The sequence below is a fragment of the Tinamus guttatus genome, unplaced genomic scaffold, assembly GCF_059628265.1.
Source record: "Tinamus guttatus ecotype Peru unplaced genomic scaffold, ASM5962826v1 Tinamus_guttatus_pri_ptg000629l, whole genome shotgun sequence".
NCBI classification, from domain to species: Eukaryota; Metazoa; Chordata; class Aves; order Tinamiformes; family Tinamidae; genus Tinamus; species Tinamus guttatus.
In genome coordinates, this window is record NW_028289163.1 from 64,930 (window position 1) to 91,367 (window position 26,438).

Sequence of the window (26,438 nt, forward strand, 5' to 3'; positions counted from 1 at the left end):
GCGGGGACAGAAGAACCTCCTGGCTCCGAGGCCGGCGCTGTCTGCGCAGGAGCTGGGCAGCAACTCCCTGCTCTGCAGCTGGAGAGGACGTTGGGGCCAGAGCGGCAGGTACCACCTGGGGAGGAGGTATCGAAATGGCCCTACTGCCCCTGTTACCCTGGGTCCTACTCCCCCCAGTTACCCTCAGCCCTACTCCCCCTCTTTACCCGGCCGGACACTCCCGGCCTCCTCTATGGGGTCTCTTTGCCTCCCAGCCTCCTCTATGGGGGCCTGGAGCCTCCTGGACTCCGCTATGGGGGCCCTGGAGCCTCCCGGCCTGCAATATGGGGACCTAGAGCCTCTTCTATAGGGGGCTCAGAGCCTCCTGGCCCCTCATATAGGAGCCTGAGTCTCCTGGCCTCCTCTATGGGGGCCTCTGAGCCTCCTGGACTCCGATATGGGGGAGTGGGAGACTCCCGGCCTCCTCTACGGGGTCTCTGAGCCTCCTGGACCCCTCTATGAGGGCCGCTGAGACGCCCACCCTTCATTATGGGGGTCTGGGAGCTTCCCAGCCTCCACTATGGGGGCATTTGAGCCTCCTGGTCTCTTCTATGGGGGCCTCTGAGCCTCCAGGCCTCCTCTATGGGGAGCTGGGAGCCTCCCGGCTTCCTCTATGGGGGCCTCTGAACCTGCCAGCCTCCTCTATAGGGGCCTCTAAGCCTCTCAGTCTCTGATATGGGGGACTGGGAGCCTCCTGGCCTCTCATATAGGAGCCTCTGAGACTTCTGGCCACCGCTATGGGCGTCTGGGAACCTTCCATATGAGGACCTAGAGCCTCTGAGCCTCTCCTATGGGGGCCTCTAAGCTTCTCAGCCTCCTCTATGGGGGACTGGGAGCCTCCTGGCCTCCTCTATGGGGGCCTCTGAGCCTCCTGGACTGTGCTCTGAGGGACTGGGAGCCTCCTGGCCTCTGCTATGGGCCATCAGAGCCTTCCAGCCTCCTATAAGGGGATCTGGGAGTGTCCCGGCCTCCTCTATGGGGGTCTCTGAGCATCCTGGACTCAATTATGGGGGTCTCTGAGCATTCTGGCCTCTCATATGGGGGCCTCTGATTGTCCCAGCCTCCTCTATGGGGAGCTGGGAGCCTCCCAGCCTCCTCTATCGGGGCCTCCGAGCCTCCCAGCCTCCTCTATAGGGGCCTGGAGCCTCCTGGACTCCGCTATGGGGGCCCTGGAGCCTCCTGGCCTCCGATATGGGGACCTAGAGCCTCTCCTATGGGGGGCTCAGAGCCTCCTGGCCCCTCATATAGGAGCCTTAGAGCCTCCTGGCCTCCTCTATGGGGTCTCTGAGCCTCCTGGACTCCTCTGTGGGGACCGCTGAGCCACCCACCCTTTACTATGGGGGTCTGGGAGCTTCCCGGCCTCCACTATGGGGGCATTTGAACCTCCTGGTCTCCTCTATGGGGGCCTCTGCGCCTGCAGGCCTCCTCTATGGGGACCTGGGAGCCTCCCGGCTTCCTCTATGGGGGCCTCTGAACCTGCCAGCCTTCTCTATGGGGGCTTCTAAGCCTCTCAGTCTCTGATATGGGGGACTGGGAGCCTCCTGGCCTCTCATATAGGAGCCTCTGAGACTTCTGGCCACCACTATGGGCGTCTGGGAGCCTCCCATATGGGGACCTAGAGCCTCTGAGCCTCTCCTATGGGGGCCTCTAAGCTTCTCAGCCTCCTCTATGGGGGACTGGGAGCCTCCTGGCCTCCTCTATGGGGGTCTCTGAGCCTCCTAGACTCTGCTCTGAGGGACTGGGAGCCTCCTGGCCTCTGCTATGGGCCATCAGAGCCTTCCAACCTCCTATAAGGGGATTTAGGGGTGTCCCGGCCTCCGCTATGGCGGCCTCTGAGCCTCCTGGACTCCGCTATAGGGACCCCGGGGGCCCCTCCTATGGGGGAAGGGAGCCTCCCGGCCTCCTCTGTGGGGGCCTCTGAGCCTTCCACCCTTCACTATGGGGGTCTGGGAGCTTTCCAGCCTCCACTACGGGGGTCTCTGAGCCTCGTGTCCTCCTCTATGGGGGACTGGGAGCCTTCAGAGGCCTTCGAGCCTCCTGGCCTCCACTATGGGGGTCTAGGAGCCTCCCAGCCTCCTCTGTGGGGGCCTCTGAGCCTCCCACCCTTCACTATGGGGGTCTGGGAGCTTTTCAGCCTCCACTACGGGAGTCTCTGAGCCTCGTGCCCTCCTCTATGGGGGACTGGGAGCCTCCCGGCATCCGATATGGGGGGCCCTGGAGCCTCCTGGCCTCCACTATGGGGGACTGGGAGCCTCCCGGCATCTGATATGGGGGACCCTGGAGCCTCCTGGCCTCCACTATGGGGAGCTGGGAGCCTCCCAGGCCCCAGTAAGGGGGCCTCTGAGCCTACTGGCCTCCCATATGAGGGCCTCTGAGCCTCCAAACCTCCTCTATGGGGGGCTGGGAGCCTCCCGGTCTCCACTATGGAGGCCTCTGAGGCTCCTGGACTCTGATATGGGGGCCTCTGAGCCTCCCAGCCTCCTCTATGGGGGCCTATGAGCCTCCTGGACTCCGCTATGGGAAGCCTCTGGGCCTACACTCTGGGGGCCCTGGAGCCTCTCAACCTCCTCTATGGGGGCCTCTGACCTTCTCCTGTGGGGGTCTAGGAGCCTCCCGGCCTCCTTTGTGGGGGCCTCTGAGCCTCCTGGACTCCTACTCCCCCCCTTTACCCTCAGTCCTACCCTCTTCTTTACGCGGCCCGACACTCCCGGCCTCCTCTATGGGGTCTCTTTGCCTCCCAGCCTCCTCTATGGGGGCCCTGGAGCCTTCTGGCCTCCAATATGGGGACCTCGAGCCTCTCCTATGCGTGGCTCAGAGCCTCCTGGCCCCTCGTATAGGAGCCTCTCAGCCTCCTCTATGGGGTCTCTGAGCCTCCTGGACTCCTCTATGGTGGCCGCTGACTCCCAGACCCCCATAGGAGAGGCTCAGAGACCCCCATATAGGAGACCGGGAGGCACCGGGCCCCCCATATCGAAGGCCGGGAAGCTCAGAGGCTCCCATAGAGTAGGCCAGGAGGCTCAGAGCTCCCCTTATCAGAGTCCAGGAGACTCAGAGCCCCCCATATCGGAGGCCAGGAGGCTCCAGAGCTCCTAATTTTGGAGGCCGGGATGCTCCAGGCCCTCGTATCGGAGGCCGGGAGGCTCCCAGCTCCCCATATCCGAGTCCAGGAGACTCAGAGCCCCCATATCGGAGGCTCCCAGCTCCCCATATACAAGTCTAGGAGGCTCAGAAGCCCCCATAGAGAAGGCTGGGACACCAGAGGCCCCTATATGAGAGGCCAGGAGATTCAGAGACCCCCATAGTGCAGTCTAGGAGGCTCAGTGGCTCCCACAGAGGAGGCTGGGAGGCTCCCAGATCCGCATAGGAGAGGCTAAGAGGCCCCCATATCGGAGGCCAGGAGCCTCAGAGACTCCCATATCGGAGGCCAGGAGTCCCCAAGGCCCCCATAGTGGGGTCCAGGAGGCTCCAGACCCCCCATAGGAGAGGTTCAGAGGCCCCCGTAGAGGAGTCCAGGAGGCTCAGAGACCCTATAGAGCAGGCTGGGAGGCTCAGATGCCACCCAACCCTAACCCCAACCCCTAGCACTAAACCCTAACCTAATCCTAACCTCTAACCCTAAACCCTAACCCTAAACCCTAATCCCTAACCCAAACCTAACCCTAAACACAAACACTAACCCCTAACCCTGATCCTTAGCCCCTAAACCCTTATCCAAAACTGAACCCTAACCCTAAACCCTAACACAAAACTCTAACCCTAACCCTAAACCCTAACCCTAAACCCCAACCTTAAACCCTAACCTTAAATGGGACCTAACCCCAACCCTAACCCTAACCCTCTAACTGTAACCCTAAATGGGCCCTAACCCTAAACCCTAACCCGAACACTAAACCCTAACCCGAACACTAAACCTAATCCTAACCCTTAAACCTAATCCTAAATGGGCACTAAACCTAACCCCTAACCCTAACCCTAAATGGGCCCTAACCCTAAACCCTAAACCTAAACCCTAACCCTAACCTCTAACCCTAACCCCCTAACCCTAAACCCTAACCCGAACACTAAACCTAATCCTAACCCTTAAACCTAATCCTAAATGGGCACTAAACCTAAACCTAAACCCTAACCCCTAACCCTAACACTAACCCCTAACCCTAAACCTAAACTCTAAACCCTAACCCTAACCATAAATCCTAACCCTAACCGCTAACCTAACCCTAATCCTAACCCTAAACCCTAACCCTAAACCCTAACCCCTAAACCTAAACCCTAACCCTAACCCCAACCCTAACCCTAAACCCTAACCTAACCCTAACCCTAACCGAACCCTAATCCTAAACCCTAACCCTATCCCTAACCTAACCCTAACCCCTAACCCTAACCCCTAACCCTAAACCCTAACCCTCACTCTGGGTTAGGACCCACGGCCCACGGCCCCCAGCATTGGGGTGCCTGCCATTCCAAACCTCAGTGACCGGGGCACCAGCTTCGGGGGTGGGCGCTGAACTGCCCTGATGGCCCCTGAGGCCTGTGGCCCCCCTGCCACTGCGGGGGCCCGCCGGGCCGACCTGAAGGCCCCCCCGGCTCAGTGCACACAGAGGCCCTTTGAGGCCAAACGAAAGCCTGTAGGCCCACCCCAAATCAGTGCGCACGAAGGCACTTGGAGGCCAAGCGAATGTCCATAGGGCCCCTCTGGCTCAGTGTACACAGAGGCCCCGGGAGGCCTCACGAAAGCCTGTAGAGCCCCCTCCCCTCCGCCTGGTGTGCATGGAGGCCCTTGTAGGTGGGACGAAAGCCCATAGAGCTTCCGCGGCTCAGTGCGCACAGAGGTCCTTGGAGGCCAAATGAAAGCACGTATGGTGCTCCCGTCCCAGTGCGCACAGAGGCCCTTGGACGCCAAAGGACAGTCCATAGGCCCCCCCCAGCCCAGTGCGCATGGAGACCCCGGGAGACCGTACAAAAGCACGTAGGGCTCCCGCGGCCTAGCGCACAGGGAGTTCCTTGGAGGCCAAACAAAACCCCGTAGGGCCCCCCCAGCCCAGTGCGCATGGAGTTCCTTAAGGGCCAAATGAAAGCACGGTGTGGCTCCCCCAGCCCAGTGCGCATGGAGGCCCCGTGAATGTCTGTAGAGCTCCCGCAGCTCAGTACACAGAGGCCCTTGGAGGCCAAACAAAACCTGTAGGAGGCCCCGCCCAGCACCGTGCGCACCGTGCGCACGGCCAAACGGAAGCGTGTAAGGCCCCCCTGGCCCAGTGAGCACGGAGGCACTGGGAGGCTGCACAAATGCCCGTAGGGCCCTCCATGCCCTATGTGCATGAAGGCTTTGGGAGGCTGCACAAAAACCCTTAGGACCCCCTCTGGCCCAGCATGCATGGAGGCCCTTGGAGGCCGTACAAAAGCTCGTAGGGCCCCCACCACACAGTGCGCACGGAGGCTTTGGGAGTCCTCACAAAAGCCCATAGGGCCCCCTCTGCCCAATGTGCATGGAGGCTCCGGAAGGCCAGACAAAAGCCCAGCATTGCCCACCCAGCTTAGTGAGCATGAAGGCCCTTGCTGACTGCCTAAAAGCCCTTACGGATCCCGCGGCCCACTGTGTACGGAGGCCACACCAAAGCACATGCCGCCCCCCCTCTGTGCACAGAGGCCCTGGGAGGCCGCACTAGTGCCTGTAGGGCCCCTGTCATGTGTGGATGGCACAGATGGATGCACGGCTGGAGCGACACGACTGGTTTTTAATGGCAGCACTTTCACAACCACTCCCCTCACGCCATGATGTCCCATTTGTCCCACAAGTGATGTGAGCCTCCAAATAGGGCTGGCTGTGGGCCCGTGAATTCCGGGGTGGCAGGGGAACAGCGTGGATGGGCTCCTAGCTGGCACTGCGTGGACCAAACTCTGGCAGAGAGTCACCCCGGGGCGCCAGGGAGGTGTTTGAGCACTGCAAGACACGATCGCTCCCGGTCTGCATGTGTCCAGCGCCATGCAAGGGACAGCTCCCATCCCGGGGGGCACAGGACCCAGCTGTGGCCACAGTGTCATCCGTAGGGGACCCAATGTTGGGTGGGCTCGTCTGTGCGTCTTCCTCCAGCTCCTCGGTGCCAGTTCTGACCTGGAGCTGGGAGCTGGATCTGCCATCCTGGATGACACTCACCTGGCAGGGCACAGAGGCTGCCACAGGGCCGTCCCCACCGTGGCGGGTGGCAGCAGCCTCACCAGACACGCAGCTCTCACACTCCGGAGAAGCCTCGTGGCCATTGGCTCCTGTCTCTGCGGCTGCATCGTCCCAGCCTCGCACCACAGCCCGCTCTGGCGCGGCCCCGTCCACGGAGCCGAGCAGGTCACCCTCTCCTGCTGCCTCCTTGGCACCTGCTGGAGCCTCCTCGGGGAACCAGCCGCCCACCTCATCCGCCTTCTTGCGTGGGCGCCCGCGCCGCCGTTTGGGTGCATCTCCAGGTGGCTCCAGGGGATGCTTGGTGGCCTTGGGGCGCTGCGTGATGTGCGGGCCAGGACCCGGGCTCTCTCCTGGCATGTTCCAGGGCTTGCTGGGGCTGTCAGCAGCACAGAGGCCGGCGCCAGGCGGTGCGTTGGGCAGCACAACGTTGAGGACGGGCACGGCCGCATGCTGGCTCAGCAGCCCCGGCGCCCCGTTGAGCACCGGAGCCAGGCCCAGTGCTGGCGCTGCTGTCCCCATGGCGAGCGGCAGCGCCGCCACCTTCACTGTGCCCCCCAGGGGGGTGGTAGTGATTTTGGGCGCCAGCACCTGAGGGGACGAGCGCACGGGCGCAGCCCCTGGGGCCACAAGTCTGTACCCCGGGATGCGGGGCAGCAGCAGCGGCAGGCGGGCGACCCGGGCGTTCACTTGGGGGCTACTCACGGGCTTGGGCATCTCAGGGGGTTTTTTCTTCTCAGACTGAGGCAGGACAGAAGGCTTGGAGCCACTCTCCTTCTTGTTCTGTGGGCACAGGGGTGATGGCAGGGGTTACCTGGACTCCATCCTGCCCAGGCTGGGCTGCTCCCACTGCCTTCCCTGATTGTACTTAAAAGATCAAATCCCCCCACCCCAGAACCGGGCTCTGCAGGCGGTGGAGCCGCATCTCACCTGGCCCTGGCTCCTGTCGCTGCTCTCCAACGTTTCCAGGCTGTTCTTCCTCGCTGTCAGCGGAGACTGACCATCACGGCGGATCTTCTCTGTGCCTTCTGGGAAAGCACACATGGTGGCCATGGAGACCAGCCCTCCCTGAGCCCCTCCATGCTCAACACAACAGGGAACACAGAAAGTCAGCCCTCTGTGTGCAGCTCACAGGGGACATCATGTCCCTTCTGGCATCAGCCCAGTCCTCCTGCAGCCCGCAACCCTCCAAGTTCCTGCGGAAGCCCAAGTAGGCTGTGCAGTGAGTGAACACAATTTAGGAGCTCTCCGGGCCCTCCCTTGTCACATCCTGTGGGGCCTGCGGCTCCAATCCAGCCCAGTGACCTACCTGAGACCGCCATGGCCATGATGAGGTCGGCACCGGCCGAGCGGGCGCTGATTATGTGCTGCTGGATAAGGAACTGTGCTACTTCCACTATGTTGTTGAACGAGCGTTTGAGGATCTTCTCAGCCCAGTCGCAGGTCAGGGCACAGGCTGCCTCCATCACCTCACTGTTGTAGGACTGCACCAGGTCCGTCAGCTCTGACTGCTGCTGGCAGGACAAGCTGTGAGCACTTGTGCCACCTGTTGGGACTCCCTGGATGCCAACAGGGCCTGATTGTGCTGTCCCCAGCAAGTCACAAGCCCGTGCATCTCAGTGACACAAGTCCCCATCGGCAGACACATCCCCTTTCCACTTTGGAAAGCTAATGGGACAGCGCACAGGCTTGCTAGGCCCCCAAGAGCACCAATGGAGGGTTCCCCATCACCAACCATGGCCGTCGTTAGATATAACGAGCAAGCAGGTGTAACTCAAGCGACCAAGGCACCAGAGTACTTACAGTCTCTGTCACTTTGAGATCCAGACTAGCCAGGGGAGGCAGGCTCACCACTGTCTTCCTCCGGATCCCGCTGTAGCAGTATGTTAGGCAGGGTTAAGGTGTCTCACTGCCACGCAAATAACGGCCAGCACCCTCTAGCTTCAGGCTAACATTTGAAGGGATGCAGCTGCCAGGCTCTCACCACTGCCACCTGCTGCCGCCTGGACTCATCTTTGCAACAGTGAGAGCAGCCTGTCACAAGCCAATCTGGGCTGTTCCCTGTTTGTTGCATTTCCTGGCACCCGTAAGCTAAGCCCATGTCCTTTCCATGCATCCTGCAGCTCGAGATCTCCCTCAGACAACCAAGCAGGAAATCAGGAGCTGAAAAAGCAGGAGCTGACAAGAACTCCAGACACAGACTTAGATCAAGCAGTTCTCGCCTGCCCATCCAACTGCCATGGGGACCAGCTCCAGGGCTTCCCAAGCCAGCAGTGCGTGTGGAAGGATATTTTGATTGCCCTCGGCCTCCCAGTCTTCTGGCTTTGATGTTTGGGAAGATCTCCCGGATGATCTTCCCAAAATTGGCAGCGCTGAGAGGGCGACAGCAGAGGTTATCGCAATATTGCCTGCCAGAGAGCCAAAGCCAGAAAGAAAGCTGCAGATTCAAACTGTTAAGCCCTTCTCATTGCACTCCAGGTGCACTTTTTTCATACTGACATGGCTCATTTTAGATACCCAAGAGCAGGCAAAGCTTCCCAAACCAACCGAGGTGTCCCCGCCCAAGGAAGAGACACTCCTGCCCCTGCGCTCACTTGTAGGCATCGTAGACGTCCTGCTTGGGCAGGCAGGTGCCTGTGTGTTCCTCCAGGTGATTCCGGATCCAGTTGCAAGCATGCATGTGCTCAGCTGTGCTCAGCGAGCTCACATCCAGGCTACCACTGCTCCAGAGGAACCCAGCAATCCAAAAATACAAACATTTAGCAGAAGCAGGACAGATGATGAGTGCTGTGGCAGTCTTCACTCCTGGCCTCTTTCAATCCCAAGAGCTTCTGCTCTCCTGGCCCAGCTTGCACACACAGCCCTGTTTCACCCTGGCACCCACCTTTTCTCCCCCAGGGTTGGCCCAGGTGGCAGCTGGAGGTAGAGGTAGAGCTTGTCGTTGTCGGAGAATTTCTGCACATCTTGCTAGAGTCAAAGGGTTCACGTGGACAGGGAGAATGGACCAGAGAAAGAGAAAGATTAAAGATCCAAAAGAAGCAACATCTTCTTTCAACAGCATCATCCCTCTGGTCCCCACATAGGGCTGGAAAGTTAATGCCCAAGGGATTAGGTAAAAACCAACACCTAGGTTAACTGGAAGAGGGGTGGGAGTGTGTCAAGGGATTGCAGACAAGCCATTCCCTCCTCCTTGGCTGCAGAGGTACTCACCAGAATGGAGTCCACTTTGTTCTGCACGGATTTGCTGTATGGAACAGAGACAAAAGCCATTAACATAGAGAAGGACAATGCTCCAGTGCCTGGGACAGAGCCACGGGCAGTTTCTGAACCTGCCTGCTCTAGCCAAGCTCTGCTGCTACAGAACGGACCCAGTTTGGGGCTCTGTTCTGTTTTTACAGCACCTAGCACAAGATTTAGAGGTCTCGCCACTCTAATACTAATACAAGAAGCCGCAGGCACTCGACCACAGGTATCTTGTCGGTCCCTGAGACTGCAAATTAATCCACCTTATTACATGAGCCTGCATTTGTTAGTGCTCAATTAAGAACAGAAGATGCTCCAAGAAAGGCAAGCGCTGCCCTTACGAGATGGTGCTCCTGAGCTTCTGCAGCAGCATGCTGGACTCGCTTGGGTTGCTCCGGGAGCTGTCGGGCAACAAACTTCCCTTTGGGGTGGCTTGGGTGCTCGATTCTTCATCAGCCATGACATCTGGTTGCTGCTGGAGGATGGAAACCAAGAACTCAACGAAGGAGAGACAAACCCTCCAGAGATACAAACGTAGCAACAGGCCCTCATAGCACTGACCTCTGGCCACCTGCCCTCCCTGACCAGGCTCTGAGGCTTGAGCTTTGCTTGTCCTCAGTCCTGTCCCTTCTGCTCTGAGTGCCCAACGGCACCTGAAAGGGATGAAATCCCAGGAAGAGGGACATGGATACTGGCAGGTATCACAGCTGGCCTCAGGGGTCTGGCACAGTCATGGCAGGGATACTAAGGAAGGGACCAGGACAGGTCCATGGCAACAGGGATGCTGGGGGCCACTGGGACACCAAGTGCCTCAAGTGGTAAGAGGATGAGGACACTGGGACATGAGGTCTCCACGGACAAGGGGACAGGGATGCTGGGGGACACTGGGACCCCTGGTTCCCACAAGTGCAGGGATGCTAGGGACAGCAAGTCCCCACGCACAGGGGGACAGGGACAATGGGGGACACTAGGACACCGGGTCCCCAGGTGCTTGGGGCACCTGGACAGCAGGTCCCCACAGGGACTGGAGGACACAGCAAGGAGATGGCACCGCCACATCAGGTCATGGGGACAGGGACACTGGGGGCATCGGGACAGCAGGTCCAAGGGGGCCGGGCACGCGGTGGATCCTCCCTCCCCTCCCCACTCGACCCGACCCGACCCGACCCGGACCGGCCCTTCCGGACTGGTCGGGGGGAACCGAGGCGACCAACCCCGCACCCACCTGCGGGCAGCTACAGCTGGGGCCCTCCCCGCCCGGCCCTCATGCCAGGACGGTCCGGTCCGGTCCGGTTCGGTCTGGTGCCCAATACGTGCGGCTGCCCCGCGCGCAACAGGAACCGAAAGTGTTGTACCCTGCCGGGACGCGCCCATGGGCCCCTCTCGCCGCTCTCTCCCTTTTTCTTTTTCTGATTGGCTGCAGCAGAGCGGATCTGCCCGGATACTGCGCTCTTCTTTAATGTGATTGGTGACTACTGGTTTTCCTACCCGGATACAAGCGGGGTTGGGCTTCTGAGTGGTCGGGCGCGAGTTGAACTCTGCCTAGTAACAGGCTTCTGATTGGTGGGGCTGAAAGAGGAAGCGCGAACGTGTGTGTGTGCGCGCAGTCAGCGCGCGCAGTGTGGATGCGCATAGCGTGTGTGCAGAGCGTGCACATGTATACAGCGTGTGTGCATGCACACAGCGGTGCATGCGCGTGTTCATGCAGCATATGTGCATGCAGCGAGTGCACACACTGTGCGTGCACGTGCATGCAGTGCGTACGCAATGTGCATGCGTGCAATGGGTGCAGCATTCAACAGGCGTGCAGTGCTTGTACATGCATGTGTCTTGTGCGCGTGCAGCACACTTGCAGTGCGTGTGGGTGCAGCACACGGCTAGCACCTCCATAGCCAGTGGCCAAGGTCAGGGCGGTTTCCAGGCCCCCAGCGCCTCTGCCATGGGTGTCTTGCAAGGAGCTGAGGAAGGTGGCATTGGAGGAAAGTGCCTTGGTGCCCTTTCTCCTGCCCCTTTCCTGCTACTTTTCCTAATCCCCCCCAGGGATTTTCCTTCTTTGGGAGCAAGGGACAACATGGCTCTTTTATTTTCAACCCGGAACCACTGCTGAGCGCATCTGCAACTGCAGTTCCTCTGGTTTGGGGAGAGCAGTGCATTGCTGTGGCGCTGCTTCCTGCGGGATCCTCAGAGCCAGATGTCGGAGGTGCAGTCTCCGCCAGGATAGCGGATCTCGTGTGCGAGACAGGGACCCTCGGGCTCCTGCCCAAAATCCACCAGAAAGCTCTTGTTGACAGCCAGCCCCCCCCGCTCCGTGTCCACATCGAGCTGCAGCATGACGGAGCCCTCCCTGTGCAGAGATGACAACACGGATGCAATGGGAGGACTGGGAGCTGCGGGGATCCACCCACTGCAGAGCGGGTGGCCCAAAGGTGCCCCAGTTCCCCACGCCACCCCTACCTGATAAGCTCGGGGTAGAACTGCTTGTCCCAGGCGCTGTAGAGGGACGTGGTGACATAGAGCCTCTTGCCATCCAAGCTGAGCTGGATCATCTGTGGTCCCCCTGGCACCTTCTTGCCCTGGGAGGACACAGGAGGACAAGACATGCTGCAGACGTGTCATGGTCTGCCCAGTCTTCCTGGGGGACCTGGCACACCTAGATGTCCTCTCCTTGGTGTGTTGCCACCACCCAACGTATGGATGGGAGCTGGAGCCCTGCGGCTGCCCAGATGATGTTGGTCCAAATGGAGATGGGATCAAGTGGATGGCAAGGATGACAAGGATGCCACTGGAGGGACAATGGACTTCACCTTGATTATGAACGGCTCCGGCTGGCTCTGCAGCTCCTGGTCTTCGCACACAGACACGGGGCCACCTCTGCTGATGCTGCCGCCCACAAAGACCTGGAAGCAGAGCCCAAAGCCCCGGAGATGGCAGCGGGGTGACCATGCTCTCCGTCCAGCCCAGAGGAGCAGCGGTGGAGGCAGCCGAACACTGTCCTACCTGTCCCACCAGCTGTGGCTGGCGGGTGTTGGAGATATCGTACTGGCGGATGTCCCCATGCAGCCAGTTACTGAAGTAGAGAAACTTGTCGTCCAGTGAGATGAGGATGTCAGTGATGAAGCCTGCAGTGGGACATGGCAGAGTCACCAAGGGGACAAGCAAAGCGTGCATGGTAGGGACCGTGGGCATGCACTGACCTGGCATTTCCGGGAGAATCCAGCCCTCCACCTTCTTGCTGGGTACCTGGATCACCTTCTCTGCCGCCCAGTCCCCTCGCTGCAGGGGGCAGGAGATGGAGCTCAGGGCAGGCATGCAGCTGCTCACAGAAGCACCTGGCTCATGTCCCTGGGTGCCACCATCGCCCAGAACTGTCTTGACACCTTCTTGACTTTTGCAACCTGTGCTGCTCTCCCCTACGTCCCTGGCGAGCGCACCTGGGTCTTGTAGAAGCGGTGGATGGCGCTGCTGAGGGTGCAGCCCACGTAGCCCTCAGCTGCGTTGGGGTTGTGGAGGAAGCGGATTTCCAGTGGCGCTGCGTCCTCCCCGACATCGATGGCCTGGATGTAGTTGTGGGTACTCCAGTCCCATACGTTGAGGCGTCGGCCGTAGCGCTCTGCAAGGGTGACATGGTCAGGGGGGTGCGTGACGTGCAGGGTCTCATGCACCAGCAGAGCTGTCATAATTTGGGGCTTTGGCAAAAGCCACATGGAGGTGCCCAGGATCCAGCTGGGCTGGGATGGGCTATGTGGCTTTGATGGGGCTGCAGCCCACAGGGCTACGGCCAAAATGCAACCCCAAGCACAGCTCGATGGCAGCATTTATGGAGCATCTTGGGCTGAACTTCCGGAGTTTGCAACTAAGTGGAACTAGATGCTCTCTACGAACTGATGTGAAATTGGACAGTTTTATCTGCCACCTTTAGGTTTTCAGCTTTCACCAGCAACACAAAAGCAGCGGATTTAAGTTTGGCCTTACTGAGGCCAAACTTCAGCATCCTATTCAACATCTCATTTAGGAGTATTTAAACCAATGGTTTATTACCTTTCTTCAGATCATTTGGGTCAAACCCGTAGCCCAGGCACCTGGGGACTCCCCATTCAGTGCTTATCAGCACGTTATGGCGAGGCTGGTACCAGAAGTCATAACCCATCGGTGGCGTCTTATCTCCTCTCTCCCAATTCCCTTTGATCTCAAAAGTCTCTCCGTCCAGCAGGATAAAACCACCTGATGAAAAAACAAGGTAGGGAGGAAATGGCCCAGATTAGCAGTTTAAGTGCTGTGAAACAGAGTGACTCATTTCAGAGCAGTACGAAAATAAGATGGAGAGCAAGGTCATGGAGATGGGCAAGGTCTCCAGGAGCCGCTGGGTTGGGTGTTATTCCTGCCCCAGCATGCTCTCCTCGGGGATTACAGGAGGAAGATGATAAGAGGAAGAACACCTTTTCCATGGCCTGCTGGGTCCCCCAGGGTGCTGATCATGATCTCCCCGCTGCCCAAGCAGTGGGAGGTGTGCGGATAGCCCAGGTCGCACTTCCAGAACACGTCCTCGGGGTTGATGACCTGCAGGGAAGTTCACATGCTCTGGCATGTTCTGGGCTGTGCCAGAAGAGCTCAACTACTGGCACATCAACAGGAGAGCAACCATCTTCCCCAGCCTTCAGAAGCTGCCACTTGGCCATCATCATCCTGCCGAATTTCGGACTCAGCCCAAAACCTCTTCACTGAGCTGTCACACACGCAGGCTAATGCCACATTCGAGGTACCTTGTGAAGCCTGGGGGCTCGCAGGTCAGTTCCCACGTCCACCACGTAGATACGGGAGGAGATGAGGCTGGGCAGGATCAGGCGGTTGCGTGCCTTGGTGCTGTCACCGAAGCAGCTGCTGCAGGCGTTCCAGCCTGAGTGGTGCAGCTCGTCGCCCACGTTGGGCATGGGCAGCCGGTGGATCACCTGCAAAGTCCGAGGTCTGGCTGCAGGAGGGAAGTGTTGCACTTTCCTCTGCACAGTGCTGGCTTGAAGGGCAAGCACTGAAATGTTTCTCTTTACTGATGTTCTGCCACCTGGCCAGGTCAGTTTAGCAGCAAGATAAGGGGGTTGGTACCTGGCAATAGTTCAGGGATTCAGGATTGACATCCACAGTGGCTAGAAAGTCTGGTTTCTTCCTCTCGGTGTTCCGGTAGATACAGGGCACATACACAATCTCCTCCCGGGGACCTGTCAACACATAAACTTTGTCAGAAAACATGTCCAGAAGGAAAAGAAGTATCACAGGAGTCACTGGCCAGGCCAGACCTCCCCACACTTGGAGGGGAGATGTGATGGAGGGATGAAGACACTTCCCTCCGTCATGTCTACACAGGTCCAGGAGAAAGCTTTAAAAATACATGAGAAAAACTAAGGTAAAGGCTTTCCAGCACTGAAAGCAAAGACAAAAAGTCCCAGTAACTCCAGGATGGTTGTAGCGAGCAATGCAAATCTACCATGAGGCAGTGGTGCAGGAGAACCCTGCATCAACCTGTCATTTCCAAAAAGCCGCCGCTGCAGTGTTGCACGTCCTGCTCCTGTTCGGGTGGTGGTACAAGGGGTGATTAGGATTGTGTGATGAAATAGTTTTGCTCCGAGCGCTGCCTAGCTCTCAAGCAAGGGTATATTGATCTCCTGTGGTTGCCTCGGCATTCAGGAAGTGGCATTCGCTCGTGGTTGTGTGTGGGATGAGGAAACACCAAGGCAGGAACAAGGATGGAAGAACTGGTCTCAGAAATGTTGAGGAGGCAACCTGGGACCTGCAGGTTTGATCTGAAGCAGACAGACATTTCATGGACATGTCAGGATTTTAGAGATAGGAATCATGGATCTGGATGTCCCAGGATGAACCTGAGACATTTGCAGGTGCAAAGATGTTCTGAGGGACCACAACAGGCTTGGCTTGGTGGAGGGCAGCTGGCTGCAAGAATGTGCTCGCAGCTGGCTCCAAACCATCTGAGCAGAGCAAGGACCTGCCTGAAGAACTGCTCTGAGAGGCAAAATATGTAAAAGGGAGCCAGCTGGGACATGCCTGGGACCTGGAACGTGTCTTCCCTAGAGCAAGGTAGCACCTGCGTGAGGTGCATCCTTGGTGAGTGGCACTTTTGCTCCCACTGCAGGGCCAAAAGGAGATGTCAGGGCAGGCTCAGCCCCAGGCAGAGGCTGTATGGGTAGAAAGTCTCTGAGAGCAGGAGTCACCTAATTGGGCCATAAGAGACTGGTGCCCAGGGAAGAAGGATGTCTCATCACACACGTTTGGGAATCATCCCCCTAAAGCTGCAGAGCTTTCTAAGGCTGGAGGCAAGTGCTGTGAGGGTCTGTTTGCTAAACCCCAGGGAGGAGAATTAAGGGATGGGTAGATGGAGACCAGGCAGTTATTGGTCCCTGGACGCTGGTGTTTTGGCAATACCACTGCCTGTGAGAAACTTAAATATTGGTTTTACACAGTGAAGCCACAAATAAGTCTTCTGTGAGTCATGACCCATCCCAAGCCATCCTGAAACTTAAAAGGATTTGCCCTGGCTCCAAACTGTCATTATGCAATTGATGTTCAACCCTTGGTAGATGCAGAGGAAAACCATTGCTTTCTTAACATTGCTGGGAGCCTCGCAGAGGTGGGGTTTTGATTTGATAACACCCTCTTGACAGTGTTATTTTAATCTTTGCTTGAACTGCAGACAGCTCAAGACTCTTCCCTGGGTTGCCCGGATTTCAGACTTACCTTTCATAGCATCCAAAGGGGAGGCGAAGCCCGGACCACATGCTCCACAATTTTCTGCATAGAGAACAAAACCAAGCAAAACATAAACAACACACAGTTATTTTAACGCCCATTTTGCAAAGGAGACAGCAGCTCTGGGTGCGTGGCTGGAGAAACCGCAAGGCCAGGTAGTGGCCCCCTCATCCCCATAGCTGCAGCGAGAGCAGAACATGTTCCTGGTCTGCGGAAAGGAGCCCCCCCATCCCAAAGGAAAGCACCTCGAGTGCATTTCCCACATCATAACATCTCCAGTCCTCTGCAAGAGAGGCAAAGCAAGTGATGGTTGGAGAAGATGGGTCCTTCCTGGACTTCCCTGATCTGATGAAGAACAGAGCTCAGACGCAGACAATCTTCAGGGTAGTGGTGCTACAGTCCAGGGCCATTAATGGAAAGCTTTTTAATGTAAGCTGAGCCTTGACTCCAGCCAGGTAATTCAGTGCACAAGGTCTCAGCTTCCCCACCAGCCCCTAACCCTGCCCAGGAGGTCCCTGAAGCCCTTAAGCCACCATCACAGGCTTGCGGGGGTCTTTGAAAACAGCACATTCAGATCCATTTTTGTTTTGCTTTTCACTTATGCTACCTAGGTGTCCCAGTAAGGCAACCACAAGCTCCAGCTCTAGAAGAGCTTAGGAAGAGCCCAGGACAGCACACGCGCGGCTCACTCCCAAGCCTTCCCCCGTGGAGAACAAGTTGCTGATTTCTTACCCATGCTGGACATTGGGTTGGGTCTCAGGTGCTGCTGAGAAGTGGGAGGAGACGGTCCTGCCTGCATCGTGCCCGTTCAGAGCGAGTTGGAGGAGAAGATGCAGCTCCTCAGGGGCTCAAATATATAGGGAGCTGGATGGGGAGGAAAAAGGACGCCAAGGGGAGGGTCATGCTTGGGGATGTGGGAGGGACCAGGGCAGCTTTTTAGTTTCTTACAGCACTGAAACCAAGGAGAGAAGTTATTGCAGCACTGTCAGAGCCTCCTCCCCACCCAGAGGGGCAGGAGCTGTGGCCGCACTGCAGAGCACAGACTTCCCAGCATGCGCTTTGGCCATGAGCAGGTTCTACTGCTTCTCTTAATTCCTTCCTAGAAGCCCAGTCCTGAGTTTCCCATGGAGCTGATGGACTGCCTCTGCTGGGAGATGGGCAAGCGCTTCCATTCCCAACCACAGAGATAATTTTATGAGGTTGCAGATGTTAATCACAAGCGAAAATGAAGAAACGAGGACTGGGTTGGTTTTAGCTACGTGATGACTGTTGGCTGTGGGATGTTAATCTGCTGGCTGGGAGGAGGGTAGAAGCAAAGTAACAGTTTGCCTGTGACACATCCTCTTAGTCAGAGTGTTGGCTGCTGCAATTTGCACGGGCCATGCGGGGGATGCTCGGCCTTTGCAGGCACGTCTCTGTGGGCAGGTTGCTGCTTTTGCCCTACTGAGTGCTCATCCCAGCTCAGAAACCAGTCAGCTCAAAGAGCGTGACCTGAAGATGGCCAGCAAACCCCACAATGGCGTTTACTCAACGCCTCCCTGCCCAGTGCTCACCTGCTTGGGCTCTTGTGTCTGTGTTCAGTGCCCAACATCGTGCCAAGGTCTATGGAATTCAGTTCACCACAGATGCACATGGCACAGGATCGTTATATCCCTCTGCGTCTCACCAAACCTCTGACCAGGAAAGGTTTCTTCTCCTGTGGACCCAAGAGAAAAAAAAAAAAAAAACCAAAAACACAAAGGTCAAGGCAGGGCTAAACAAAAGCTTAGTTAGATCTGGACTTCATATGCACCTTCTGGTAATCCCCCACAGAGATGTCTCTACCGTAATTCAATCAAAATAGCTTTATTGGGGTTATTCCCCTTGGGGAAGAGGGATGAGGGCAGTGGTGTCTATCCCTGTGGTTTAAGGAAGTTGTTGAAAGCTGCGAAGGGACTAGAGGGAGACGCTCATCTTCCAAATAAACAATAAAAGGACCAGGAGAGGCAGCTCCTCTAACTCCTCTCATCTGGACTTCGCAGGCTGATGTAGGGACATCTGCTGTCCCTCCAGCCAACGAAGAGAAGGCAACAACCGCAGTGAGACAGGCGCCTTGTCGACATTTGAAGGAAGGGCAGATGAAGCTCTTTCCATGGTCACCTCAACAGCACGGACTTGTGCTGAGAAGCTCCCCAAACAAGGAAGTCAGAGAGCCCTGGAGGATCTTTGATCCTCTTTATAGCCTAATTTTTGCAACTACCAAACCAATTCTGGTTTTTGCCTGCAATGTCCCCTTGCAGAGAAGCTCAAGAGCAACAGGACCTGGTGGAGAGGTGTGTGGGTGAGCAGTAGGGTTTCCCTTGCAGCCCCCCGGGGGCCAGTGCTCGATGTCCTGCTGAAAACAGCAGAGAAAGGTTGAGTGAAGGAAGACGCAGGAAGATGTAGCTGATGCCAAGAGCAACTTTATTAGCGTTTAAAGCAGGAGAAGACAAAAGTCACGGTACAAAGCAGTGTCGGGAGACAGGCACATTCACACCCTCCTCCAGCTCCATCGCGCTGGCCCAGCCTCAGCCCAACCGCTCAGCCCCATGCAGAGGGTGATTGGCTTTCTTCTGGTTTCCTTTCCAAGTAAGAACCAACTCTGAGACACAAGACAGAACTCAGCAGTTCCCCCCCAGGCTCCGGTAGAGCCAGAGCTGAGGGGCTGGAGCCATCAGGGCAGCCCTCTGAGAGGCCTGGAGCCAGGGAGCGGGAATGGGGGTGCAGGAATCTGCCGGAGGGCAGCGGCTGCTGCGCAGCTCCAGATCCCAACAAGTGCCCTGGGCTCCCAACCAGGCCCTTGCACTGAACAGGAAGGGGGCCTGGACTCGCCGCTCACACGCACGATCCAGCAAGGTTCATCCAGGCCCTGGAGCTTTGTTCACTGCTCTGCTCGAACCAAACCCTCCCGACAAGGCAGAGCTCCGTAGCTTCTGTTAACAGCAGCTTAGATTCCAGTGGTGAATGGGGACCCCTAATACCTGCACTAAAGGAGAAAGAGTAGGGAGCCTTGCACGTGGGGCCTAGGCCGAGTCAATGGTGGTGGAATCTCCACAAAGGAAGTGAATATCATGAGCAAGGGCAGCTCCACAGGCCTCCCTTCCAAAATCCACCAGGAAGTTCTTGTTCACACACAGGCCACCATTCTCAGTGTCCACATCAATCAGCAGCAGGACAGAACCTTCCCTGCAAAGGAATGAGAGAGAGAGCAGATATTATGGACAAAGAAACCATGCTCCTGTTGAGGACATCCCTGCACTTCACTCTTTTCCTCCCTGTGCAGGCTAAGACCTCTCTTCAACTCCTGGTCAAACACAAATGGGTACTTGGAGCCCCTGGATGCAGCGTCTCTCCCTTTGCTATCAGAGAGGCCTCACAAATGAACCTGACTGCACAAGCAGAGGGACAACATGGCATCTTACCTCCTCCCAAGGATTCCTTACCTGATCAGTTCTGGATAGAACTGCTTGTCCCATGTGCTGTAGAAGGAGTTGGTGACATAGAGCCTCTTGCCATCCAGGCTCAGCTGCATTTTGTAAGGACCGCCATACACTCTCCTGCACTGAAGGCACAACAGAGAGCAGTGACTCTACTGGCTTCATTCCTTGAGCAGAGAAGCAAAAGCAGGAGCAGAGAAGCAGAGCAGAAGAGTCAGCTCTCCTCCTCACAGGGGCACTAGAGCAGCCCTCTCCTTGAGGCAAGGAGAGCTGAACGTCTCTGCTTAACTTACCTTGATCACCAAGGGCTCGGGCTGACACTGCAGCTCTTCGTCTCTGCACACTGTTACAGGACCACCTCGGAGGATACTGCCCCCCACAAACACCTGGAACAAGGGACAGCGCGACATGAGGCCTTGTCTGCTGACCACCGCTGGATGCTGCTAAAGAGCCCAAGAGTGGGAGCCTCTCCAGTGCTGGCTCACCTGTCCCACCAGCCTGGGCTTGGAGGTGCAGGAGATGTCGTACTGGCGAATGTCCCCATGCAGCCAGTTGCTGACGTACAGGAACCGGTCATCCCTCGAGATGATGATGTGGGCTGGGAAAGCTAGGACGGAGAAGCAAAGAGCATTAGGGATAAGGCAACATGAGCAGAAAAGACGTGTTGCGTGAAGGCCCAGCTCACACCTGTCTCTGTTATCCTGTGTGCAGGCAGTCCACAAAGCAAAAGAAAAGGAACGTATATTTGGCGAGAATTACCGCACACTAACCTGGCATCTCCGGGAGAATCCATCCTCTCACCTCCTTTGGTGGGATCCTAATCACCTCCTCCACTGCCCAGCAGCCTCTCTGCACAAGAGAGGGGAACACCAAAGTGTCAGCAATTCGGAGCAGGTCAGTGCAAAGCCCTTGCTGCAAACACACACTCAGAGCAGGCAAATCTGCAGTGGGAAGGGGCCCTCGGGGGAAGACTGAGATTCACTACTCCAAATCATCTCCAAGGTGGTCAGCCAAGAACCCCATCCGATGCCCTCCCGAGCTAATGGAGAAGTCTGGCTGCCATGGGAAGGGTCTGGCTTCTTTCTGAGCATACACACAGCAGGAGGCCACAACCCTGCGTTTCTCTCCAGAGTTTCTGCATCACCCTGGAGCTCGTGGTGGTCGGCTCTGGTGTTACTTGCTGTGCCAACACGTGCCTCGTTCTCGAAGAAGCGATAGATAACGCCGCTCATGACACAGCTGACGTAGCCCTCGGCGGCATCAGGGTTGTGCAGGAATCGAACACTGTGGGGCACAGAATCCTCCCCCAGGTCGAAGCACTGGATGAGGGTTCGGCAGGACAAGTTCCACACATTCAGACGACGCCCAAAGACCCCTGCATTCAGGTCAAAGGGAGAAACAAGTCAGAAGAGGTGGTACTTGTCCTGTGGACTATTCTCTGCCAAGACACTAACAGGCAGCAAGGGATCCTCCCAAGATGGGCACCTCTATTCCCTCACCTTTGTGCAGGTCATCAGGATTAAACCCATATCCTGCACGTCTAGGGACAAATCCAGAAGAGCTGATCAGAACATTGTGGCATGCCTGGTACCAGAAGTCATATCCAGTGGGGGGTGCTCCACGCTCGTGCTCCCAATTTCCCTTCAGGTCAAAGGTCTCTCCATCCAGGACAATGAAACCACCTGTAGCAGAGAAAGAGAAGCACAACAGATCACCCACTTCCCATCCAGACTGATACCATGCTTTGTGGTAAGCTTCATTGAAGGGGCAAGCACTGTCTTCCAAAATTCTCCTCCCTCCAGATACTCAGAGGCAAAGGTTCTACCAGGAGGATATGGGGGTCAGTGATCTGTATTACAGCTTTCCATATGGGCTAAATTCAAGGGTTTTGTTCTTATATCAGCATTAAAGGAGAGATCTGGGAGAAGTTTTCTACCTGAAATTTTGAAAGTCTGGTATTTTTAGGGTTGCTATTCATCTATTAAGAATCACATCTTTGGGATGATTAGAGGGGAGATTACCGTTTCCATGTCCAGCTGCATCTCCCAAGTTGGCAATCAGAATATCACCATTAGGCAGGGCATGAGTTGCGGTCAGGTGTGCCTTGTTACATTTCCAGAAGACATCCACTGGCTCAATCATCTGAAAAATAAAAATAATAATAATGAAAAAACACTTTACAGGCACTTAAGCCCCTGATTGCTCAGCTCATTTCACACTCTGTGGCACAGCCTTTGGCCACCTGAGATTTCTGAAGACCTCGGACACTTGCAGGAAGAGCCTTCTGCCCCGCGACTCACACGTGACAGACCCTGCTCCTCCTCAGAGAGCTCCTCCCCTGAGCTCTCCTTCACCCCACCATGACTGCAACAACACGCAACTTGTGACAGCTGATTTGTCCACCTCACTATTCACGTGGGCGACACGTACAGGTACGACATGACTTGCAGCTAGAGGACATTCCCTGCACGCAGCAGCCATGGGGAAGGAAACAAAACGACCATGAGAAGCATGGACCAGATGCTACATAGGGCTTTCTTGGCAGCCAAGTCTTAAGACGAGACTGGAGGATAACTTCTCTTCCTTGTGTCTTTCTCCAGAGGCAGCAGCTCCCAAGACTTGCCGTGGAGTCCCCTCAGGCATACCTTGCACAGTCTGGGAGCACGGCACTGTGTCCCCACATCCACCACATAAATGCGAGTAGAAATCAAAGAAGGAAGAATGAGCTTCCTCCTTCTCCTTGTGCAGTCCTCAAAGCAGTGGTTTCCAGCACTCCACCCGAAACAGTGCAGCTCATCCTTGAGGTTGGGCATAGGCAGGCGGTGGATCACCTAGGCAAGCAAAGGCAGAAATAGAGGTCACTCAGGATGGCGAGGAGAAGCAGGGACAAAGACATGCGGACAATTCAAATGGAGCCAAGCGTACAGGGAACTGCCCAAAGTGTAAATGTTCCATATCCTGGGACATTATGGAGCATGGAGCCGGCACCTAGTGCTCAGCCCAGGCAGAACAGACTCTAGTCACAGGTACCTGGCCATAGGTGCAAGATTTGGGGTTGAGATCGATGGTAGCCAGGAAGTCAGGTTGGTCATGGCCTGTTTCCCTGTAGGTGCAGACCACATAGGCAACCTCCTCCCTGGGATGCCTCTCTGTTTTTTTTTTTTTTTTTAATCAAGAGAAAGAAAAAAAAAGAAAAAAGAAAAAAGAAGAAAAAAAGAAGTGTTAAGATGTAACAAATCAGAACGCAAGCAAAAAGCTCTTTCCTAGATATCCCCCATTCCCAAGACGCTTAAGAGGACTTGCCTTTAACAACTTCCACACAGGCTGAGTACGTCTGGCACTGAAGTCTGCAGCGGTCTGATTTGAGAAGAGAAAATGATGAGATTTCCAGGTATTTAAGGAAGCCTTTTCAAAAGTGTCTGTCTCACCAGATGGACCATCTCCCACCCTGGCGCCCCCTCAGCTGGGAGGGAGAGAGTTTATGCTAGTAAGCAGTTCCAAAGGTCTAGCCTGGAAGAAGTCTTGGAAAATCCCACCTTCCCCTTTCATAGGATCATAGAATCTTTCCTCCCATGCTGGAGAGATTCAAACCTTCTAGTCTACAAGTGGGACTCAGTAGACATCGAGATGCAACGTCCACAGCCCTGAGACAGGGGCTGCAGCAAGGTGTAGCATGGAGGCGTAACTCAAGGCTACCCAGCTCTGCGCTGCGGGAGCCCAGGGAAGGTGCGGAGCATTTCTTACCCATGCTGGAGGTGCCGAGCTCGCTCTGTCCCGGTGCTGGATCTGCAGGTCCGCTGGCTCTCTGCCTTGCTGGAGTGGGGTGCGCTGTGCAGAGGCTGCTCTCGGGGGGCCCTATATACCAGAGCCCGGAGTGGGGAGAAGGGAGCAGGCTGCCAAGGGAGGAGCGGAGCCTCCAGAGCGTTTGGGAGGTGCCTGCGGCTTGTTTCCGCCTTGCTAACCACCAATCTAGAGGAGAAATCTGCTGGTCCATGCAGCTCCTTTCCTCAAACACAGGCCACCCATATCTGATTCTGGAGCTCTCCTGATTTCCAAGGAGACCTCCTCACCCTCTGGAGCCTCCACGGCCCAGCTGAGACACAAGCTGATTAAAGGCTCCCCCCAAAGCCAGGCTCTCGCAATACACATGGGCAGCAGCTGCACATTCCACCCTGGGGAAGGGAAGAGCAGCTGGATAATGTCCCACCAGCAGCCGCCTGGAAATCATGGGGCTGGGACACACAGAGGCCAGCAAAGGAACCTGCAACATCGGGACCCTCACAGGAGACATGCTCTGCCTCAGAGCTGAGCTGCAGCCAGGGCCCCCCTGCCAGGAGCTCCCCAAGCCGGGCCCGCACTTTGCTCCACCCAGACAGAAACATCCCAACCCCAACGGGCCAGGAACTTGCAGGAAGGGCTCCGGGGGCAAGGGACATCACCGGAGTCAGAGGCCAGCAGCTTCTGAGGAGCTGCCGACACCTCCCAGACAACTCCTGGGAGACACACGTGGCTAGAAAGGGGTGCCTCAGGAAACACCATTCCTCTGGCTATTGATGCAGCCCTCACTAGGGTCAGATATGGCTGAGGCCGCTCAACTTTGCATCTGCATATGGGAAAGTGAGTCCATCAGTGAAAAAGAGGGACCCGCAGCACTGGGGCAGTTGAGCACTGCCAAATGTTGCCTCAGCATAAGTCTCTTCCGCTCCCTCCCTTGAGGAGACCTCAGCCAAAGGCACTGAAGGGTTGGAGAGAAGCACTTTGCAAAGAAGGGTCCTTTCCTGAGAGCTCCACAGGCCTTGCTGCTGCCAGATGCCAAACTAAAGCTGGAAGAAAATGCCAGGCCTCGTGGAACTTCAACTGGTTTACGTTCTTCCACCATATCTTGTGGAAGAGCTCATTCAATCAGTGGGCAAATTATATGGCATGAGTAATTAATTGCTCCGCGTAGGAATGCAGAAATGACAGAGTCATTAAAGAAGTCCTCAGGAGATCTCTATCAGAAGACAGAACAGATTAACCCATCTCGCTAGGGTTGTAATTAATGGTTTCCAAAGCCCTCTCTGAACATGGGATGAGCAGGCGCAGGGGGCAGCCAAATGCTGGGCATTTTATGGTGCTGACAGGTTTTTGGGAGAAGAATTTCTTTAACAGAGATCCATCTAGCAACTTAGAGGGCTAGGGCCAACCATGTCTCTTTCTCTGCCTTGGCACACGTACTGGGACTCACAAACTGAAGGCCGGAGGAGGTTATCAGGTTATGATAACCTGAAAAGGTTATAATTCAGATGGGTCTGAGGAAGCTTTTTAGACACCTGTTGGCTGCTATAGTTGAGATCCAGGGTTGCCTGGGCAACTCCATGGCTCCCACACTCACCAGAGATTCAGCACATCGTAGCATCATCTGCAGAAAGGGCATGAGGCTGAAAGACCAGCAGACACTCTAGGGAAAAGAGGGATTAGGTGTCCTTTCCCAAATGTCAGATGCCTCCTGAGGTGCCACCATGTGTCAAGGATTTGGGGTATGTGACTGGTTGCTATGGGACAGCGGCTGCTCTTGTTTTCTTGTGTTTCAGCACAATAAAGCACTTCAAGATAACAAAACAAACTTCTGGGAGCAGAACGTGTGCCCAAGATGTCACCAACTCCAAAGCTCTCAGAGGCTTGATGAAAAAACACCCCACATTTCCCTCACACCGGGCCAAGGACTGACAGGTCAATGCCGTAAGACCTGGAGTGATGAACTCTTCCATGGCAACTGCATGGAGCGAAGGATACTTCACCAGAGAGATATGTCAAGAACTGGTTCCACCTTTTCCACAGAAGGCAGCAGAGAGTCCTTCAGTGTCGCCTGCCCAGGGACCCCGTCAGCTTGGAGCTTGAGTCTTGCAGCCTGTAGATCCCCCAAGAGTGACTCCAGATGCCCTTTCCCCATTCTCTGCTTCACTCTTTAAACCTCAACATTGCTCACTCATGGTTATCTGAGATTAACAGAAGAGCCCATGTTCCCCTAATTGAAAATAAAAAAGAGAAATTCAGATGTTGCACCTGGATGCCATGATGGCATGGATGGCATGAAGTGCAACCAGGTCCAAGGAAGCACAAGAAGGACCTGCTGCATTAGGGGCAAATACAGTTTCTCAGCTGCTGCCCCTGTGCATGCTTTTGTTGTCACGATCTGCATGTCTCACTGCAGCTTCTTCTTGCACCTGGACACCTGCTAATTAAAAAGATCATTAGTCTTCTACTCATTAACTCTGCATTAAGTTTGCTGGTCATCCTAATTGGTTTGCCTTGGTGACGTCCTTGGCATCCATCACAAAACCAAGCTGTGGGATGCGATGTTTTCTCATTAAAACTGATAGTCGGCAGGATAAGAGCAGGCTTGGCAGCACCAGCAAAAAAAAAAAAAAAAGATGGAAAGATGGTTAGTGGAGAACAAAATGAGTATCGTGACAAAACCCAATAAAGCTCCCAACTGCAGGCATAGGCAGGAAGTGGTGGCATGGAAAAGCAATGAAGAGGCATGATGTTACAGCCAACACTAAGGTGGAATCGACTTCCCTCCTCCTGCTGATCCCTTCTAACCCTGATGGGGAAGAACATGCTATAATTTGGATAATGGGCATGACCATATTATGCAATCCAGTGCTGACTGGCATAACACAGTAAATGCATCAAAATACCTTGCTTCAGCAAAGACACTAGGGCCTCTGAGCACCTGAACTACAACTCCCTGGAGTGCAGGAGCAGTGTCCAACCTCCTCCAGGATGCAGGTTCC

The 26,438-nt window shown here is 55.9% G+C and overlaps 3 protein-coding genes across 6 annotated transcripts; all 3 read right to left on the bottom strand.

The window, feature by feature from the left end:
* Positions 1–5,879: 5,879 nt before the first annotated feature.
* On the bottom strand, positions 5,880–10,743 carry RFX5 (regulatory factor X5). Its single transcript, XM_088535546.1, has 10 exons — positions 10,677–10,743; positions 9,793–9,926; positions 9,419–9,452; positions 9,093–9,175; positions 8,803–8,928; positions 8,500–8,616; positions 8,012–8,093; positions 7,518–7,722; positions 7,139–7,236; positions 5,880–6,991 (listed from the first exon to the last, which is right to left on the bottom strand). Exons 2-10 carry the CDS (start codon positions 9,909–9,911, stop codon positions 5,909–5,911), a joined length of 1,947 nt encoding a protein of 648 aa, XP_088391672.1. The 5' UTR covers positions 9,912–9,926; positions 10,677–10,743; the 3' UTR covers positions 5,880–5,908.
* Positions 10,744–11,610: 867 nt separating this feature from the next.
* On the bottom strand, positions 11,611–17,213 carry LOC104577271 (methanethiol oxidase). 2 transcript variants are annotated; one of them, XM_088535300.1, is made up of 12 exons: positions 16,937–17,213; positions 16,193–16,246; positions 14,549–14,661; positions 14,212–14,397; positions 13,888–14,008; positions 13,490–13,672; positions 12,883–13,061; positions 12,646–12,724; positions 12,449–12,570; positions 12,256–12,348; positions 11,906–12,024; positions 11,611–11,795 (listed from the first exon to the last, which is right to left on the bottom strand). In XM_088535300.1, the coding sequence occupies exons 1-12, from the start codon at positions 17,001–17,003 to the stop codon at positions 11,633–11,635; spliced, it is 1,479 nt and encodes a 492-aa protein (XP_088391426.1). In that variant the 5' UTR covers positions 17,004–17,213; the 3' UTR covers positions 11,611–11,632. The 2 variants fall into 2 exon arrangements, with proteins under 2 accessions (XP_088391426.1, XP_010223025.2); XM_010224723.2 differs by lacking the exon at positions 16,937–17,213 and having other exon boundaries at positions 16,193–16,244.
* A 2,032-nt stretch (positions 17,214–19,245) lies between these two features.
* On the bottom strand, positions 19,246–22,490 carry LOC148592157 (methanethiol oxidase-like). Of its 3 annotated transcripts, none has more exons than XM_088535301.1 (9): positions 22,305–22,490; positions 21,681–21,801; positions 21,159–21,341; positions 20,856–21,034; positions 20,430–20,508; positions 20,145–20,266; positions 19,953–20,045; positions 19,666–19,784; positions 19,246–19,408 (listed from the first exon to the last, which is right to left on the bottom strand). In XM_088535301.1, the coding sequence occupies exons 1-9, from the start codon at positions 22,470–22,472 to the stop codon at positions 19,246–19,248; spliced, it is 1,227 nt and encodes a 408-aa protein (XP_088391427.1). In that variant the 5' UTR covers positions 22,473–22,490. The 3 variants fall into 3 exon arrangements, with proteins under 3 accessions (XP_088391427.1, XP_088391429.1, XP_088391428.1); XM_088535303.1 differs by having other exon boundaries at positions 20,430–20,504; positions 20,852–21,034; XM_088535302.1 differs by having other exon boundaries at positions 20,850–21,034.
* Positions 22,491–26,438: the final 3,948 nt, after the last annotated feature.

What these genes read in the sequence shown, in the direction of transcription:
- RFX5 (XM_088535546.1), bottom strand. Translation starts at nt 9,911, where the DNA reads ATGGCTGATGAAGAATCGAGCACCCAAGCCACCCCAAAGGGAAGTTTG. An exon ending in GGAGGCCGAGGGCAATCAAA is followed by an intron (nt 8,094 to 8,499) that starts ATATCCTTCCAC and finishes ACCCTGCCTAAC; the next exon opens with ATACTGCTACAGCGGGATCC. An exon ending in CATGGCCATGGCGGTCTCAG is followed by an intron (nt 7,237 to 7,517) that starts GTAGGTCACTGG and finishes GTGCTTTCCCAG; the next exon opens with AAGGCACAGAGAAGATCCGC.
- LOC104577271 (XM_088535300.1), bottom strand. Translation starts at nt 17,003, where the DNA reads ATGCAGGCAGGACCGTCTCCTCCCACTTCTCAGCAGCACCTGAGACCC. An exon ending in AGCCACAGCTGGTGGGACAG is followed by an intron (nt 12,349 to 12,448) that starts GTAGGACAGTGT and finishes CTCTGCTTCCAG; the next exon opens with GTCTTTGTGGGCGGCAGCAT. An exon ending in CGGAGCCGTTCATAATCAAG is followed by an intron (nt 12,025 to 12,255) that starts GTGAAGTCCATT and finishes GTGTCCTCCCAG; the next exon opens with GGCAAGAAGGTGCCAGGGGG.
- LOC148592157 (XM_088535302.1), bottom strand. Translation starts at nt 22,472, where the DNA reads ATGCCCAACCTCAAGGATGAGCTGCACTGTTTCGGGTGGAGTGCTGGA. An exon ending in GTGCTCCCAGACTGTGCAAG is followed by an intron (nt 21,802 to 22,304) that starts GTATGCCTGAGG and finishes TTTATTTTTCAG; the next exon opens with ATGATTGAGCCAGTGGATGT. An exon ending in TTCTATCCAGAACTGATCAG is followed by an intron (nt 19,409 to 19,665) that starts GTAAGGAATCCT and finishes ATTCCTTTGCAG; the next exon opens with GGAAGGTTCTGTCCTGCTGC.